Here is a 17,880-nt window from a genome sequence, read left to right on the forward strand (position 1 = left end):
CAGGTGGTGGTTTAGGGGCGCAGGGATGGCAGTGGGGTGTCAGGGTTCGCAAAGCGATGGGGAATAGTTTGTGGGGCAGTGCTGTAAGGGTGCAGCGCTCTTTGGGGCAGCAGTAKGGGGGGTGACTGCTGGGGAGCTACGCAGGGGTGCAGCCGCCCCGGTGGGGTGGCAGGCGCTGTGTGGGGCTGTGCTGGAGGAGGACAGTCCCTGGGGCCGTGGTTTAGGGGTGCATGGCCTCCGTGGGGAGGAGTGCCTGCAGGGGGGTGACCCACGGGCACAGGCAGTGGGGCAGGAGCGGCTGTGATCTCGGCTGGAGTGGCRGGTCCAGGGGTGGCAGCTCTAGGAGTGCAGGAGCAGGGTTGGTAGGTAATGGCTATGGGCATCTCAGCAGCTTCTGCCCCTGCAGTACAAGCTGTTTTCTGYTTGCTTTTGTTCCCCCTTTAGCGCAGACATGTCGAGGCAGGCGCAGCTTATGGACRTGCTGAAGAAGGAGGTGAGATCGCTGCTGATGGCGGCCAAAGAGGGGCTAACCCCAGCGCAGCTGGAGCAGGAGTAYGTGGCGATGATTGGCAAACCTCTTCCTCTGTGTGACCTGGGCTTCCAGTCCACCATGGAGCTGGTGGCAGACATGCCCGAAGTTGTCAGAATCTGTCCCCACGGCAAAGGCACTTTTATCCTGAAAGGTGAGGTCTTGTTTCCGCATGAGGGGAGGAGTTGTTTGGAACCTCATATTGGTATGAAGCGAAGCTCTGAAACAGGGATTTGCAGGATGAGTTCCCTGAGCTATAGGTCACATATCTCTGTTATTGTTTCCTTGTATAGCTTTGTGTTTTGTTTCTTGCCTTCGGTGTTTGTTTTCCTGGGTTTTGATCTGCTTTTTAGTGCTTTTCTGCTCTTTTTTTCCCCCCCTGGAAAACCACACAGGTTTCTAGTTATTTCTCTCCATTTTGCATTCTGGTCTTAGCTGAGAAACTGCAGTAACAATTCTTAGGGGTACACCAGAACTAGTAAGCCTCACTTTTCTGTAAACATAGAGTACAGCAGAAGCCAAAAACCAGATACAAGACCTCTCAGAAGAAGCTATAAATGTTTCCCTTCCTGACCCTGAGGGAAACTCGGTCTGTATCCAAGAACCTTTCTCACTCACTTTGTCTTTGGGAACGAGTTGTGGGTGCAAAGAGTTGATTGGGAAGGATGAAATGATGTTTTTATGGAGCCTTACTGTAAGATGAGAGGAAGTTGCCTAAAAGCACGAGAAAGACCAGGGCTGCTCTCCGGGAAGACCTTGCCTAGCTGGGTGTGTCCTCTGTCACACAGAGCCCAGCCAAGGCTAGACTATAACTACCCGCTTTTACTGGTACTGATGCCGTGGTGCTAGGGTCTATACGAGGTGCTTTGACACACAGGTCCTGGGATGCTGTGCAAGCTGCTTGTTCAGGGATCTCTTCTCTTTTTGCTGTTTGCTATCTATTGCCTGGCAAAATATAGAGGAGTAGTGGGTGAAGAAGTTCAAAGTGGGTGAAGATCTAAGTCAGCCCCACTTTGAGCTGGGTGGGTTGGACCAGATGACCTCCACAGGTCCTTTCTAATCTACTTGATTGTATGATCCTAACACTGTTGTCTCTGATTGTGAATTGAGGATGAATTTAGATGAAGAACAGCTGCACAACCTGTTTTTTTTTAATGTGTTACCAGTGTCTTTTAGTTTTGTGAACTGGTTAGAGTAGCTTGCTTTTTTTCTTTTTCTTTTTTTCTTTAAGGGTGTTTTGAAAAGGACTCTGAGTCCAGCAACAGTCTTAACAGTCTACTGTTAAGTTATAGTGAGGGTCTGCCATGATTCTGGCTGAGGGGGGCAATGAGGCATTTAGTGTTCTCCCAACAAAACCTGCAGCGGCTGGTTTCCTGCTGTGATCCTGTATGCAAGCGTTTGACCAGCCTTCCTACTTGGATCTGCATTTGTAATGATGAGGATGCGAATTGGATGTTGACTGTTAAATCCGGTCCAGCCCAGTTTGCAAAGGGAGAGGAAAAGTGGTTGCCATGCTGAAAGTCAGCCATGATTTATTGTGCTTGCTTTTGAAAGAGGCCCTTCTACTGTAAAAGGGAGGGAGAAGAGAAAAGAATGAAAAGAGGAAGAGTTCTGTCTGTGTAGAGCTTTTAGTGATTTACTATTTCAGTGGTTCTAATAGTTTATGCATTCTGCCTAGCTGTTGCAGATGAGACCACCAAAGACATTGCCAAACTGATTGCCAAACAAAAGACGAAGACACGGAACGCTGCACTGAGGGCAAATGCTTTCCCTTGCTCCAGGAATCAGCAGAGGCTCCCTCGGAGGGGCAGGACTCCTCCTGTCCTGCCAGCAGCAGTGAAGAGCGAGCTGAAGGATCTGCTGAGTTCCTCACCAGTTCTGCTCTCAGACTTCAATAAGGCCTTCTCCAGACGCTTTGGCCGGGCATTCAAGTATATGCAATATGGATTTTTTTCCATGCTTGAAATGCTCAGTAGCGTGTCTGATATCATTGCAATTGAACAGTCAAGAGCAGGTTCTTTGCTGACCCTGAAGAAGAACTCCTCAACTGAAGAACAGCAGGAAAAGACACTGCACGGTGAGGCTACATGTATTTGACTGGAAACACGTAGTTCTTGTGAGCACTGTCTGTGGTCAAGCAGCCATGTTTCGGGTGGATGTTGCTACATTTTCATCTGCTGTAATAGTCCCGGTTCCTCTAAGATTTAGCGCAGAAGGGCTGTGGGGTACTGCAGAAGCAGCTGCATGTGCAGCCTATTGCAAGGGCGTTGTCTTGATAGCAGAGAGCTTAACTGGAAGATTCCCCCCCACCGTTTTTGGGAGCAGGTAAAAGAGGGGATGTTTAGCCCAGTCAGAATATGGGCTTTCTGAACACGTGTAGGGCTGGAATTCTTGGGCATTCCAGGCAGTAGGTAACAAAACTAGAAGGATCTCCTGAACACCTGCTCCACAGGCCATTAAAGCCTAACAAACGCTCTTTCTGAGACTGAAAATTTAGTAGTACTAGACTAAAAGTCACAACTATAATGTTCCACAAAATAAAACAGAAGAGGCTGCAGGTATCCTCTGTGTTCCCGCAATAGCTACGAGGGAGAGCAGAAAATCCCATACAGTTCCTGCCAAATTCCTGACTTTTCTGGGGAAAATTCCTTTCAGCATCAGTCTAGCAACTGATTTAATTCGCATGCTCTCAAGAGCAAGAGTTTTTGTTTTGAGTTGATACAGTGAAGGATGTCTCTCTAGTGAATGCTGATGAATGTGATAGCTGTGAATGCTACAAGAGATCAGGAAGAGGGCATCGATGCTGTCATACTTCAGTTTTTAGATATCTTCTCTTTCTGCTTGATATGTAACATTGCATCAGTCTGAGAAAGAATAACAACCCAAGTTACTGTCTTTTTTGCAGCCCCTACAGTTGAGATACCTCCTCCAGAACCCAGCTGCGACACAGAAAGCTTCCATCAGACCACAGAAGAGAAATCAGAACCAGAGGAAACACAAGCAGTGGATTTTGGTGATAAATTGAAACAAGTAAGTGACTAGACAAGGGATTTGTAGCTCTTTCATGTTTTAATCCTGGTGGAAAGACTCTTACTGTTTTCATTTCTGTTGAGATACATTGTGTTGTGGATGCGCTACCTCTTCCAAAAATGTTAGTAGTCGTTTTAGATGAGTCTGGCAGTGATGAGACTCATACCAGCCTGCTATCTAGCTTTGTACGCTGTCAAAACCTAGGTCTTTTTCTTGTCTCTGGTCTTCAGAGCTATGTTACAGATCATCCAAGGTCAGTTAAGCATCATTTTTCTCCCTGATAATAGCGGGGATGTCTTTTGGTGTACTTGCTTGTAATTAGACTTTAATAACCCTTCTTTGAGACTAGCTGTGTGGAGTGTCTTGTTCAGTCGAGCAACCTGTGTGACAGAGCTGGAGGCTGATTCTTAGAGACCTTGTTTCCTGCAGTCTCACTCTGACAACTGGATAATGCTGTCTGCAGGGACAAAAGTGAAAGAAGTCTTTTCCAGGTGATGCCGAGGTTTGAAAGATACCTCCCTCATTGTTTCCCTCAGAGCGGGAGGCTTAGAAAAAGAAGGTGTGTTCAAAGTGCAAATGACAATGTAAAGAAGGTGATAAGGTACGTGTAGGTGAGGATGCAGGGACTGGTTTAGTGAGGGAGAATGGAGGAGGAATGTGATAGTGAGAATCTTGGGAATGGTTCATCTTAGCTGAAAAGCGTGAGGTGCTTCAAGATCTCCAGAACCTGTGGAGAGCGAGGGCTGCATTTGACCCTGTACCACCAGTGTTGCTCTGGCAAATGCGAGAGATGGGTGGTACCTGTGCCTTGAGCTCTTTCTTGCTGAGGATATAGAGTTGGTCCTTGCGGGGAAGGCCTGTATCAGGGAGTGTCTGTTCCTCTGCAGGTTGAATAGCAGGGCCTAGTGTACATGATCGTGTTTTTWAAAAAGTTCTTTACTAAACCCATATGTGCAACTCTGTTTTGTAGCGTTCTTAACCTTAGGTAATTTCTACTGTTCATGCATGTTTCCTTTGTTAATGCATGCATTTGTATTTCTTCTCTCGCAACTGATTTATATAATTAACAGGAATTTTCATGAGTCTTGGAGTTCCTTCCTCTCTCCTGCCTTGGTGTGATTCTTTTTTTTTTCCTTTATAGTTGGAGAAAGACTTTAAGATAATGCTGTATGAGAAAGGAGCTGGAGGGACAGTAAGCTCAGCCCTCAAGGAAAAAATTCGAACTGTAAGTATTGTTAGTTGCAAATCTTTCACAGATGCTTCTCTCTGCTGTTCACTGTTGTTTCCCTGGGTGTTGATATGTGTTCCAAAGACTTGTCTCCATTTTGTAGGCACCTTGAAAACCATCATTCTAGTCTAATGCTCTGGGTAGCTATTAAAACTCTGCAGCAGGGATGTGATAGTCCAAAACCTCAAGCCTCTGGGACCAATGACAAATAAGTGTGCATCACAAGGACCTGTGATGTCCAGCTTTTACAAATATTTATTAAGCATGTGTACAGTTTAGTGTTCGTGTGTCTGCATGAGTGTCTGAGTATGCAGCTGTCTGCCAATGGTGTCTCCTTTTCTGTTCAGGTTGTAGCCAAGTATCCAGATGGTTTACTTGTTTCCAAGCTACATGATGAGTTTGAGGTAAGTTTTACTACTAGCRTTAATCTTTCTTTTTGCTAATATTAGCAGTAGTGTTATACCTGTGATGATCTAAGATATGATTGAGTCAAAGTTGAGAGGTGGGGCTTTCTTTTATTGCTACTTAAGCTGCTTTTATCACAGTGCACATTTTCACATAAAGTCCAGTCTTAAAAATCCATCCCAATGGCCATCTAACAAGGTGATAGTTACCCAATGATGTTCTGATGTTCTTTAGACTGGGACATTCCTTGAAGAGAGAAGAGAAACAGACGGACAGACAATTTTTTAATCCTGACTAAGAGATGCTTAGAAAATGCTTGCTGAACTAGAACTGTTTGTGTGACTTAGTATTTTCTCCTTAATATTGCAAATATCCTCTAAAAGCTCAAAAACAACATTCCTTTTTTTTTCTTGTTACAGACCTCCCCTGCTGCTAGTGCTCCTCATAATCCAAAATCTGCTAGTAGTCTGAGATATGACAACCTATTGCTTGTTGTGAATCTTAATCCTTCTCAGTGCATGAGGTTCAGTTCAGTGCATTGTAAAAAAACTTCTTTTTTGTTTGTTTGTTTTCTGGCACTAGGCACATTTTAAAGAGAATCTCTGTGTGGGGGAGCTTGGCTTCGTAGACATGTTGGAGTTTGTTGGCAGCCTTCATGATGTCCTCCACATTGAGCGCAAGGAAGATGAACAAGACTGGCTGGTGTTTGACCTCAAATCCAGGTGCTTAACAGATGGTAAGATGGCTTTGTATGCTACATTATTGTGCAAGGACCACCATGGTGCTGCTTTTGGGATGAAAAATCAACCACAGGGACCTACAGGGAGTTTCGGGATTGCTCTCTTTAAAAGAGGAGCAGATGCCAAAAGGCCTTGTGCACCAGTTTGAGTGAAGTAGGGCAGTGCCTGGAACCTAAAGAACATGCTAGAATGTTAACATGCTTTTTTTCTGCTGAAAAGGGATAACTAGATTTGTCAAACTACAGCAAAATAGTCTTGAGGGTCAGTTATAATCAGGTCTGATTAAAGCAAGCTGCTATGGTTTCTGTTTTCTTCAGTCATTGTTTTTTAGTCATGACTGCCACAGTGTGTTGGTTTACCTTTGTTAATGATCAAGATTTTCATGTAAAATCAAGCAAATATTTTACTTCTAAGTCGGAAGTATTGATTCTGCAGTGAATATCTTGAAATTGTGAAAATAATGGTGCTGTCTGTTCGAACTGTGATGCGGAGGTTTTCTACAGTAGCTACTGCATTCTCCTCACAAGGTGGAAGTTTGCTCTGTCATTATTTTCTGGATTCTGCATACATGCAGGCATTTTTTGGAGCCTTGAGAAACAGTCCCATTGGTTTGATTTTGAAGACTGAGTTTTAGACTGAGCTGGACAAGGAGTGAATGTGTTGCTGCTTCTGCTTTGGTGTGTGAAGACAAATTGGTTCTTTTACTCAGTGCTTTGTAAGTGTCTGGAAGAGTTTTAACTGTCTTCCTCGCTTAGGCCATCTGCTTGAGGGAAATGTGCATGAGAGTAGAATAACTTGCTGAATACACTGTACTTTGACACTCTCTCGAAAGCACCACCATGCCCTTGGTTAGAGGTTTGGCTAGACTTTGTTAAATCCCAGTAAGTACGTCAGTGCAAATTTTTCTCTACTGGATTTATGCTCATTTGCATTAGCTCTGCTTCTCACACATGCACTTTGCTAATGCTGGTTTTCAAATGTAGAAAGGAGCAGCTCTGGCTCTGGGACAAGCATGAGCTTCAGGTTTTGATGTAGCACTCTTAGTTCCCCCAGATGAGCAGTCACATTGTGAGGACTCCTGGTGTTGGTCCCCACCCCCTCCTGCTGCTGAGGTCTCCCAGAACTCCTCTCTTGGAAAGCCTGAAGATGCGGACCTGAAGCAAAGCAGCACATTCAGTGTGGTCACAAAGCCATTTAAACCGGTGAGTAGGCAAAGCAGCAGCTAATAATTAAGCTGCAAATAGAATAGCACTGGCTGTTGGGCATTTTCCACTCAAAAATGTTCATCTTTGATGTTTTTTGTTTTTGTTTTGTTTTTGTTTTTTCCATTTTGCATGCCTATATGTTATTCAAGACAAGTCTTTTCACTTCATTGTATTACTCCTGTGTCATTTCATAACTGTCATAATAAGTTGCAAAGTGTTCTTTTCTTCCTTTTCTCCTTATTCTGTGTGCTCTTGTATTATCTCGGGAACGCATGCTCTTTTTGCAGGTACGGGGAACGTGAAACAGCGTAAAGCACTGACTCCAGGCACCTTTATAAACCTGTAATAACTAAAGGAAGCCAATAAGACTGTTCACCATCTTAAGTTGTAGCCATTCCTGGTCCTCGTGGCTCTTCAGCTGGACTTTGAGCATTCTGATTTTGTTTGGCAGTGTATTTTTAGAAGGAAATGGAGGAAGTACAGTTCCAAGTGTCTGCCCAGTGTGACTGGAAGAATATGTTTGTATCACCTGTATGATTTTCCCCCTTTTGAGCATCTTTAGACTTTCACATTCCCCAGAAAATCCTCCTGAGTTATTTCCCCAGCCAACCTAATCTTGTGGCTGTGTCTGACTGGAGGTTTGGAGCATGTGCTTAGAGAAAAGATTCCAGGAATTCTTCTTGACTTTACTGTTTTGTTTGCTAATTATCTCGGAAGCCTGGGATTAGGAGTTGGACTTTGTGGCATTACATAAACATACCCTTCAGAGATTTGTGCAGGCTGCCCTGGTCCTTTGAAGAAATTTTAGTTTGATGTGATGAAGTCCCCAAGGAATTCCCCTACATCAGACAAAACGTGCATGTGGGAAGGACAGAAAAGGGGGTGCATGGTGCTGGCAACCCCAACCTCACATGAGGTTCTTGTTCTTACATATTGCAAAAAGAACCTGTTCAAAAAGATAAGTTTGGAAGACGTTTGTACAACTAATATATCTCATGAAAAACAATCTGTAAAGTTTGCCATTTTGCTTTAAAAAGGCCCTGAAGGGGAGGAAAGCTTGCTGGAGTGTGCCAGTTAGGATATAAAATGTAAACGTTCATCAGGAGTCTATGAGGAGAAGGGAAGGAAGAGACCCGATCCCCACACTGTTGTAAGGTATCCAAGTATCCCATCACAAGAGACAAATAATGGAAGTGTTGTAATGGACAAGTGAGGGAAAAGGGCTGAGTCTATCCAGTTGGCCCAGAGAAAGGGAAAATATCCAGAGCCGCCACTCTCAGTGTCTTCTCTCTGCCCTGAGCAGAAGGAACAGGAAGGATGTTGTTCACACCACTCTTGCATCTGCCAGCACAGGCTAGGGAGAGGAGTTAACCAGTCTCCCAAGCCGTAGTGCTGCAGAAGCATCCTCCACATAGGAGGGGATGTAACCTGTAAAAGTGTAATCTTTAGAGTGTTTTTGTTGTTTTTTTTTTATAACTGTTGGCTTTTTGTAAACCTGCTTTTTAAGTATACATGTCCTACATCTTTCACATACATGTCTGTCGTTGCTATCAGTGTGTGAACTAGATTGTAGATATCATGTGTGCCCTTACAGTACAATATGAAGAGCATTCTGGGAACAAAACTATCCCTCAGAAAAGTCRCTATTCACAGGCACTTCTTAGAGGAAATCCATGAAATATGGTTTTTTTCGGAAGTGATGCTGATTCCCAGGCAAGAATTTCCTCAGTTGTTCTTTAACTCAAAATGTGAAGTTAGTGTTTAACTCAATGTTTTACTCAAAATATTTAACTCAAAAAAACTCAAGGGCATTAGCCCTTGCTCAGTCTTGGAGAAGGAGAGACTGTCATCTGCTTGAAAAAATGCTTGGAAGAGCCACCATTGTAAGAAGCCTCATTTGCAGCTGAATTAGCCAGTTCAGTGGTGTGTGTGCTGGAAGGCAAATTTTGCATACATTCTCTATGTATAATGCAGTGATAACTTGCAGCGTGTTCACTGTGAGTGAGAATTAAATCATTTTGACTTCTGATCGTTGGAGGAGTGCTGTTCGTTGGCACGAAAGTAAGCTCTTGAGGCAGTGTAAGTAGCTAATGTACTATCAAGGTTTCCCTCTACACTAGTTCAGATGAACTAACCTTTTCAACATAAAACAGTTGAAGAGCAGCACAAGAAACTGTAAGCTGTTCTAGCTCGCTTGTATGGGCAGATTTGTGTAGAGTAAGAAGAGAACAGGGTTTGGAGGTTTTGTTTGATTTTGTCCTTGGAAAATATCTCTAGTGACAGCCATTTGCTGAGTGTGAAGACGAGATGCTTTTGTGTCTTCTGTCACTTTTGAATCATTTTCAAATAGAGTTTTGCAGTTTCAGTCATATGCACTTTCATGGTCACAGATCTTATAAATAGCATCTTTTGTATAAAATGCAACAAGAGAGTAGTGGGTTCTTTTTTTTTTTTTTTTTTGAACAATAGCAATTCAACTCAAAACATTTGTCTAAATTTGGGGCATGATTTTGACAACTCCTCCTTTATTCATTGCAGGGATATGAGCAAGGTATTTTTATTCCACCACCCTCTTTTGCTGGAGGGAGGGAAGGAGGAAGAAAGAGAGAGTGAAAATGAGCTCTCCTATCACAAGGGAGGCTTTAATACAAACTTGCACCATTTGGTGGGATTCTGTGATATTCAGTACCTCATAAGTCCCTGGGAAGCGAGAACTAATATTTTTACTTTAATAGAAAGACCATTCATGCGTGTTCAGTGCCTGGCAAAACATCTGAGTGCCACCTTCCTCTTACCCCTTTGTAGCCCCAAGATTTGGAGTACTCCCTGCTAGCCGTGGAGATGACGACTTCAGAAATCCCCCCAGATGCTGTTCAAAACATAAGCCTTTGCGGCTTGCCACCACTGGAGAGAAGCTGCTTGGTGGGAGTCTTTGTGGAATTCATCATCTCTCCTAGCCAGTTCTACATCCAGGTCTACAGCAGGGAAACATCTGATAAGCTGCAGGATCTGATGATTGAGATGAGGTGCGAACATGCTGCGCTGATTTGGTACTACTGCCTGTTCTGTGTGTGCATGCGCTGAGAGAACTGGACACCCAGGTGTTACTTACAGTCACTGCTGGCTTAATAAGTTGATACAGATGCGTGCAGTGTACTCCTACATGTATGCATAATGCTTACTTATTCCTTTTAACTAGCAAGCAAAAAGTATGGTTAATAGCCATTCACATTTGGCTGGCTGTGTCCTAGACAGTCCTAAACTTTAAAAGGATCAGTTAGGGAACTTTTGTGTTCCTTTGCATCTCCTCCCTGTATTGTCTGTGCTGCTGTTGTTCATTTGCTCAGTTAAGGTTTTCGCTTCCATCCTAACACTCCTCAAAAAGCAACCGGAAACTGGCCTTTGTCGTGCCTGTATTTGGCAACAAAGCCCAGTCAGTGACATTGTCAGGTGCATTATGCATTTGGGATTCTGTTCCACTGCAACAGTGCTACAATTGCTATTAAATTCTGTGCTGAAGCAGATGCTTGATSTTCATAGGGCACATATAAGTGTAGTTACAGACTGCAGACAAGTACCGTGGATGTGTAGCCAATACTCCAGAAACTCTTCTTAAGAAGCAGCGATATGTCAAAGAGAATGGGTCCAGAGCATTAGTTTTTTGCAGAGGAGTTCAAAAAGTAATGGCAGAGCCTGAAAACTAGGGACCAGAATGACTATGTTAAGCCTCTGATTATTGTCGTCTTGTTAATTCACTTTCCGTTGGACCCCAAGAAGAACATTCAAATGCTGAATTTTAGATTTGCATCTCTTATTTTGTCATTTCAGTATAAGTTCACCAGAATAGAGATGTAAAACATCCATTAAAACAACTCAATTGCTGGCTTAACTGGTAGAGATACAGTGCTCCATCATGACTAGCTAATGGTGGAAACTGTGTTGATGAAAGCCACGTAAATAATTCATAAACCTTTGAAGTATGTGTGATTTATATCTGTGTGGTGTGCAAGAATAGTATAGGAAAGCTACAGGTTTTCCCCCATACCCCCAAGGGGTTTCCCTGTGTGGTATTTCCTAACACTTGTATTGACTCTGGGAGCTTTTCTGAATTCTGTCTCGAGCTGAATGCCTGAAAATTCATGTAATGGGGACTTTAAGAAATCAGGGTTCTTTTGGAACCCCTGTATACTTCTCTTTGCTCTTCTCCTGCTTCCTACCAAGCACAGGCTTTCCCTTTGGTGTTTTGCAGACGCTGTTATTCAAATAAAATCATTTCTGATCGTTATGTCATGCCTGAGTCCTCAGTGCAGCCTGGACAGCTTTGCTGTGTAATGATCTCTGAGGATAAATGGTGGTACCGGGTTATCATCCACCGTGTGCTCAGTGACCAGGAAGTGGAGGTGTTCTATGCAGATTTTGGAAACCTGGGCACTGTCCAAAAGTCTCGGCTGAGATTCCTCAAGTAAGTAGATGACACAGGGGTGACTTTGGGCTAAATCCTTTTGCATTTCTGCCTTTATTCCTTAATCTTGCCTTTTGTCACTTTCAGTCATTTTGGGGCACGCTATCTAATCCTTCTTCGTGGGTTTTGTGAGTGGATGTAAACATCCTTGTTGGATGGACGTCAGTCTAAGCAGGCTGCGTTTGCAGCATCAGAGGTACTCATTCTCCTCTGTAATCCAGTATTTTCACTCTCTTTTGCCTCTCTTCATACATGGCCATTGGCATTCCTTGGTTCAACAGTCATTGCTCTCTGTCCATAATTTGGTAATCATAAGAGGTTATGATGGGAAGATGCTTTGGGTAAGGAAAAGCATAAGGGAGCGGTCGCTATTGTTTGTTCTGCCGTGCCCGTTCTCTGGCTGTGAAGTGCGTTCCAAAGCAGTTGACCAGTTTTATTCATAAGTGCAAAATCAACTTAAGAACAGAGGTAGCTGTTGGATTTTAAAACTCGGAAGAGGAGGAAGTTCTGCTGTTTCAGCTGTTTTCACTCTGTGGTTTGCAGTGATGATGATGGCTTTGTTTCCTATTCTAGGTGGTGCTACTTGAAGCTCCCTGCTCAGGCTATCCCATGCTCCTTGGCCTGGGTGAAACCCGTGGAGGTGTGTGTTCACATTTGGTTTTATTTACTGGCATATGTATGAGAACCATTAAGTGGCAACTGGCTTTCTACCTTGATATTGGCAAGCATTTTGATTAATTCAGGTCTCATTGATGTTCAAAGCAGAATTGCTCCTATGTTTAGCAGAATGTGACTGGGTAAGTCTGTCTCTTTACAAGTAATCACCTTTCCACAGTCTGTCTTCATTAGGTTCAGAGTATTCTTGCTTGTATGGTTTTAGAAACAGATAGCTATTATTAAGGAAATGAGCAAACTTATTTCTTTTCCAGTAGTTCTCCATGGTCCTTTTGAAGCCTTGGTAGCTCCAGCACAGGTTCTTCTGTTTTTAACATTTAKTCTATGACCTCACTTCAAGTGAGTTAGTTTTGAATTAGTTTGGTGCAATCAGTATAGCCAAAGAGTTACAGAGCTCAGCCTGTGCTGAGAAACCTCTTGGTCAAAACGCCTGAAAACACAGACTCCAAAAGAAAACATGAGCAGATTTGCTACCTGTGTGTTACAAATAATAATTTAAGTGCATTTTCAGTTCCTTCCTATGTTTTGGGGGGGATTAAGACTCACGTTTTTCTTTGCTCTGAGTCTTAGCAGCTTCTTAAAAGCTTGTGAGACTTCTAGCTTTTATAATCACATTATTCCATGAACTGCAACTTTTTTAAAAAGCCCAGTATTTTAGAGAGCGAGTGCCATTGTACCATGTTTGAAAATAGATAATTAGAGTGAAAGGGCATCCCCAGTGGTAACTAGCATTGCAGGCTTTTGGGCAGTTTGATTTAATTCGGTGTTGGGAAGCTTGTCTGACTGACTTTTCTGTTGCTGTCCAAAGCCTGACTTAGCCTAATTGCCTTTTTGACAAGTGCCCGTAAGGGAAGGTCTCAGGCAATTGATGCTGGCTTGTTCATAGTAACTTCTCATCCTYGTTTCTTCTTTAGGGTACATGGACCAATGCAGCAACTCTCCAATTCCGGAAGTTGTGTGGCTCGAAGCTGCTTGTGGGCATTGTGGATGAATATGTGAATGGCGTTTTGCATCTCTTCCTGTGTGACACATCGTCTGAGGGGGATATCTACTTCCACAGTGTCTTGAAGGATGAAGGGCACGCAGAGGTCTGCAGAGAGAATATTCCTTCCCAGGTCAGGAGGGACGCGTGTGCTGCTGAAAGAAAGGGCAGTGAAAGGGTGGGTTGGGTATCTATAAGGGGACAATCTTTGCTTTGAAACAAGTAGCCCTGTGATGAGCAAAGCTGGTAACTTGTAACTGAGCATCTTGTGTCTGCATCCCACAGTGTCTTAACTCCTTGGTGAGAGTTTTCTTTTTAGTTAAGGTGGAAACTGATGGTGCTACAGGAATGTTCTGGTTTTATAGAACAAATTGTTTTAGTCCTGTCTTCTAATGCTGGATTAAGGTTTGTTTGGGGTTTTGGGGGTTGTTGTTGTTTTTTAAGTTGATGAGTTTGCAGATCCATCTGGAATTGATATACATCTTTTATAAATAATATGGAAAAGTAAGATAGCCATAGATGTTCTGAGCATCAGGCCAAACTGAGACGGTGTTGAAAGTGTGTTAAGAGATGTGTTAGATTCTTGCCCACCCATTGCTAATTTCAGCTAGTTTTGCCTGTTGTRATTTAAAAGAGGCCCCTGATAAATCCAAACAATTAATGAGGGCAAGTTGATGAGACTCTATGGTTCAGTAGTCAAGTAGTGTTAGTGGCAGGGGCAGTTAAGTGAGGAACAGGATAATCAAATTCTTCTGGCCTTCTCTTCACTAATCATGGAAGAGTGTTTACGCCATTAACAAACTGAAATATATCTTGGTTAAAACTGTTTCTACTTGGCCAATGAACTGTGCGATGTTGGACTGCGTAACCATGGTGGATTGTGTATTGTACTTTGGGCAGACGCTCAGGTTGTAAACCAGTGCAGGTCCATCTATGCCATTATTTGAATGTCTCCACTCAGTTTCAGTAAGAACTGTATGGATAATGAAAACCATTAGACAGATACTGCTGTGATTTTATACCTCAGCAGAAAGGCAGGCTTTACAGCCCAGAGTGCTTGTGTCTGTTTTAATCAACAGACTGCAGAATGAKTGTTTTGGCAGGATTATATCCTGTGATTGTGTTTCGCATGGGCATATCCAGTTTTGCCCCCAGGGAGGGGGACATGGCTGAATAATTTTGTTGTTGGAGGGAGGCGAGTTGATTGTTGCAGTAAGATAATTTCTGCCAGAATTTGGAGCTAACTTGAGGGTGGTATGCTGCTTCTTAAAACGTTTAGAAATTTTGCTGAATCTTTTTTATCCTTTTGTGGTAATTTCAAAATGTTTTCTTGACTGTACTATTCTGTGAATTTTGTGGGTTTTTTGTTTTTGTTTTTTTCCTGTTACTAGGGATTCAAGGAACTGAATCCTTTGGCCTTGTATGTTCAGCCCAGTGCAAAACAGGAGAGTGCTGGAYTGGTGGAGCCAGACCTTCCCTTGCAGCAGGAGTCTCTGGATGTAGATAGTGGAACAGCAAGCTCAAGGCTCGACAGGGGTGAACTGTGTGACCAGGTGGGCATGATGCAGTGAAATCAGCACCGAGTGTGGGTAGACATGTATTGTTTTAGTCCTTTGCAGTTTGAGGGTGGATTTTTTTTTTTTGTTTTATTATTATTATTTTTTAACAAGGGCAAGCAGGACTGTAATATAAAAATCATTACACTAGAAACACAAATACCTCTCTAGATGCTTGTCCTCTGATCCCTTTGCCTGCTGTCAGCTCAYTGAATTCCTCTGGCCTCAATCTGTCATAGTATCTTGACAGCTCYCAAATGCACCATCGTTTCTGGGAGAAAATGAGTCTTAAGGACTCGGAGCAGTGCATGATTCTTGAGATCAGCTTGACTGAACACTTTCCCCTTTTGCACCTCCTGTAGCTGAAAAGTGGTGCATCTTCACCTCACTTCACTCATGTTTGGCAAAGGCTGTGTAATAATTAGGGGTGTCATTCAAATGTCAGAGAAGAAYAGAAGAACTTTTGGTATTTGTTGCATTAAGGGTCTTGCTCATGCTAAATTTATTTGAAAGGAAGCAATTTGCRATCCTGACTGCTACAGGTGGTAAGGTTGCACACAACTATAGTCTTATTCAAAAGATACTCTGCAACAGCAAATAATATTCAGGTCTGGATACTGCTTTACATCTTTGGATTTCAGAGCACTTGAAAAAGAAGAGTTCTTTTCTGTTCAACAGATGGAGCAACTGTTGAGCAGAGTTAGGCTGGGAGTAAAACCCAGGTCTTGAGTCCAGTCTAAYGTGCTGCCATTAGAAACACCAGAAACAATTGTCTACCAGGGTGTTCTCTGCTTTCTTGTATTATTTAYATAGTAGCATTTTCATGACACCTTTTAACACAGAGGCCAAAGCACCTTTCAAGTAGGTGTCAGTTTTTGAAGTGTTCAGCAGTGTGCCTGTTGCAGGAAAGTTTTTCGTCACATTTTTCAGAATATAAAACTGAAATTAGCGCAAAAGCTAGTGGAACGGTGGTGATGGTGTTCATTGATTAATTTGTCATTAAAAATATATCAGATTAGCATAAATACTGGTAAGTGAAGGTCAGGGCCAGGGGGATTATAATGTCTGAGAAATGGAGTTTAGCTTATCCGCCAAAAGGAGCAACCTCCATGAGATGTCTAAGAGTTAAATGTCATATATCTAAGCTGAAATTTCTTACCTGGGGACAGAGTTGCAGTGGTTCCGAGCATGGATCTGCAGTGATTTATCTTTGTGATTAACTCTAGTGAACTGGCAGAGCCACTTTTGTGGCACAGAGGAGATGAGGCTGTTATTTAAAGCATGAAAGTTCTGGTGTGATAAGTAGAGTTCTAGTCTGTCCTTCAGTTAAATGGCTCTGAACTTATCCCTTACTCCAGCAACTTACTAAGATTCCTTTTCTTTCGGAAAACTTTCTAGGATGGGGCAAAGCTTTCTCCAGGGATGCCATACCTAGAGCCGGTCTACATGGGCTCAGATTTCTGCRACAAGAATGGGCTCCCTCTGCAAGCTGTTGAGAAGGACACCTGTGTCAGTGGTGAGGCTGTGGGTTTGGATGCTGTGGCATCTTCCAGCCAGTCGGTCAATGATGAAGGAAGAAGTGAGAACCAGCAAAACAAAGAGCAACTACAACAGGTTAGGTTCAAGTWATGCCCTTGGGGAAATTATCTCGGAGAGTTTTAAACATCCTTTCTTTGAGCTCCTCTTGACTCTGTACTTTGACTTCATGGGAAGATCTGGGGAGTATGATTCCAAAATGGTTTGAACTGAAATGTGTCTACTGTGACATTTGTTACTGCTGAACTAGCATGTTCTGGTAACTGTTCGTAAGCAGTGGGGAACCTCTCTTTGTGTTGCCAAATTTAATTTCTCTCATCAGGATTAACAACTTGTTGCCTTTTTTGTCCACCCTCGTTAAGTGCAAAGTGGCTGGATGCTCTGCTAGATTGGGGCACTTCTACGTGGTGAAATTTTTCAGAAGGATGCAATAACAGTAAAACTTACCACTTGGAAAATGCAGTTTTATTCAGTAAATACAAGTTTTACTGTGGAGGCAAGAAGTTAAAGTGACAGCTAGTTTCTTGTTCAGATTATTTTCTTTCATTCYTCCTCCTTTTTGTCCTCTCCAAGTTGCCAAAACTTCTCCAAAAAGAAGTGTTAGAGTGTTTCTTAGGAGAACAGAGGATTCCTCTCTCCTGTCAGTTAATCTGTCAGGGTGGTATCTCATTGCTCTGTAATCTGTGCTTTAGTGGGTTTGCTGCAGTGCCTTCCACTTTCTTTTACCCACGCTGCCTGAGCCTTTTCTTGCTTTGTCCATCTCCTTAGGAATGGCACTTGTCTGCTAACAACGAGATGTGGGATGATGTGTGGCCGCTTTTGGATCAGGAAGATGTCCCAAGAACAACAGATGAAAAACCTGAATTTGCRAAGGAGCCTACAGATGAAAACACCCCAGAGCTTATGACAGAGGTTAAGGTAACAGCATTTTTCCTTGGCTACTGCTGTTGAGAGGCCTTTGATTGTTTTAATGTATCTCAAAAAAGGGACTAATAATGAAATAACCACTGGTGACTAGTGTGAACTCAGAGCAGTGCTGTTGCCTCTTCCTTGCTGTTGTTTCTGGTGCTATTGATAGCATGCTGGTGCATGCTCCACCAACACTACTCTCTCATGCTGTAGATGCACCGTAAGGTATTGCAGAAACAAGAGTGAACATTTCAKCACTTTCTAGATCAAACCTGGCCCTCATTCCCTCCTTTCTCCCCATGCGGTGGGCTGGAGGCAGCTTCTTGTAGGATGGCAGTGTGGGACCGCTGGGGCTAGGCAGAGAGCTGTAGAGCAACATGAATCCTCAGCCAGAGTTTGGTGGGGAGTGTGGATGTGTCATGTTTGTGTCCCTCCCAGTCAGAGATGGAGACTGAGAGGCCCTACTCATGGGACAGTTGTCGAGAGACCGAGGTGAACGCAAGGAAATGGTTCCTGAGGAAGAATAATTAGAAGTTCAGCTTCTGTTGCATCAGCTAGAGCTGGGAGTGACAAAAATTGCTCAGCTTCCACAGCAGGTCTGTGGGTGGCTGCTTGTCCTGGTG

At 43.2% G+C, this 17,880-nt stretch overlaps 1 protein-coding gene across 1 annotated transcript in view; it reads left to right on the forward strand.

Moving 5' to 3' along the window:
* The window catches only part of TDRD5 (tudor domain containing 5), a 32,492-nt gene that overhangs the window by 10,960 nt on the left and 3,652 nt on the right, over positions 1–17,880 (forward strand). The window contains exons 3-16 of the mRNA XM_026084788.1: positions 445–683; positions 2,208–2,606; positions 3,435–3,559; positions 4,701–4,784; positions 5,135–5,191; positions 5,775–5,928; positions 6,977–7,134; positions 9,943–10,163; positions 11,387–11,599; positions 12,173–12,239; positions 13,189–13,389; positions 14,648–14,809; positions 16,211–16,426; positions 17,117–17,266. Coding sequence (XP_025940573.1) covers positions 452–683; positions 2,208–2,606; positions 3,435–3,559; positions 4,701–4,784; positions 5,135–5,191; positions 5,775–5,928; positions 6,977–7,134; positions 9,943–10,163; positions 11,387–11,599; positions 12,173–12,239; positions 13,189–13,389; positions 14,648–14,809; positions 16,211–16,426; positions 17,117–17,266 — 2,439 coding nt within the window. The 5' untranslated portion in view covers positions 445–451. The remainder of the gene's footprint in view (positions 1–444; positions 684–2,207; positions 2,607–3,434; positions 3,560–4,700; positions 4,785–5,134; positions 5,192–5,774; positions 5,929–6,976; positions 7,135–9,942; positions 10,164–11,386; positions 11,600–12,172; positions 12,240–13,188; positions 13,390–14,647; positions 14,810–16,210; positions 16,427–17,116; positions 17,267–17,880) is intronic.

Source organism: Apteryx rowi, unplaced genomic scaffold, assembly GCF_003343035.1.
Source record: "Apteryx rowi isolate R43461 unplaced genomic scaffold, aptRow1 scaffold_65, whole genome shotgun sequence".
Taxonomy (NCBI): domain Eukaryota; kingdom Metazoa; phylum Chordata; class Aves; order Apterygiformes; family Apterygidae; genus Apteryx; species Apteryx rowi.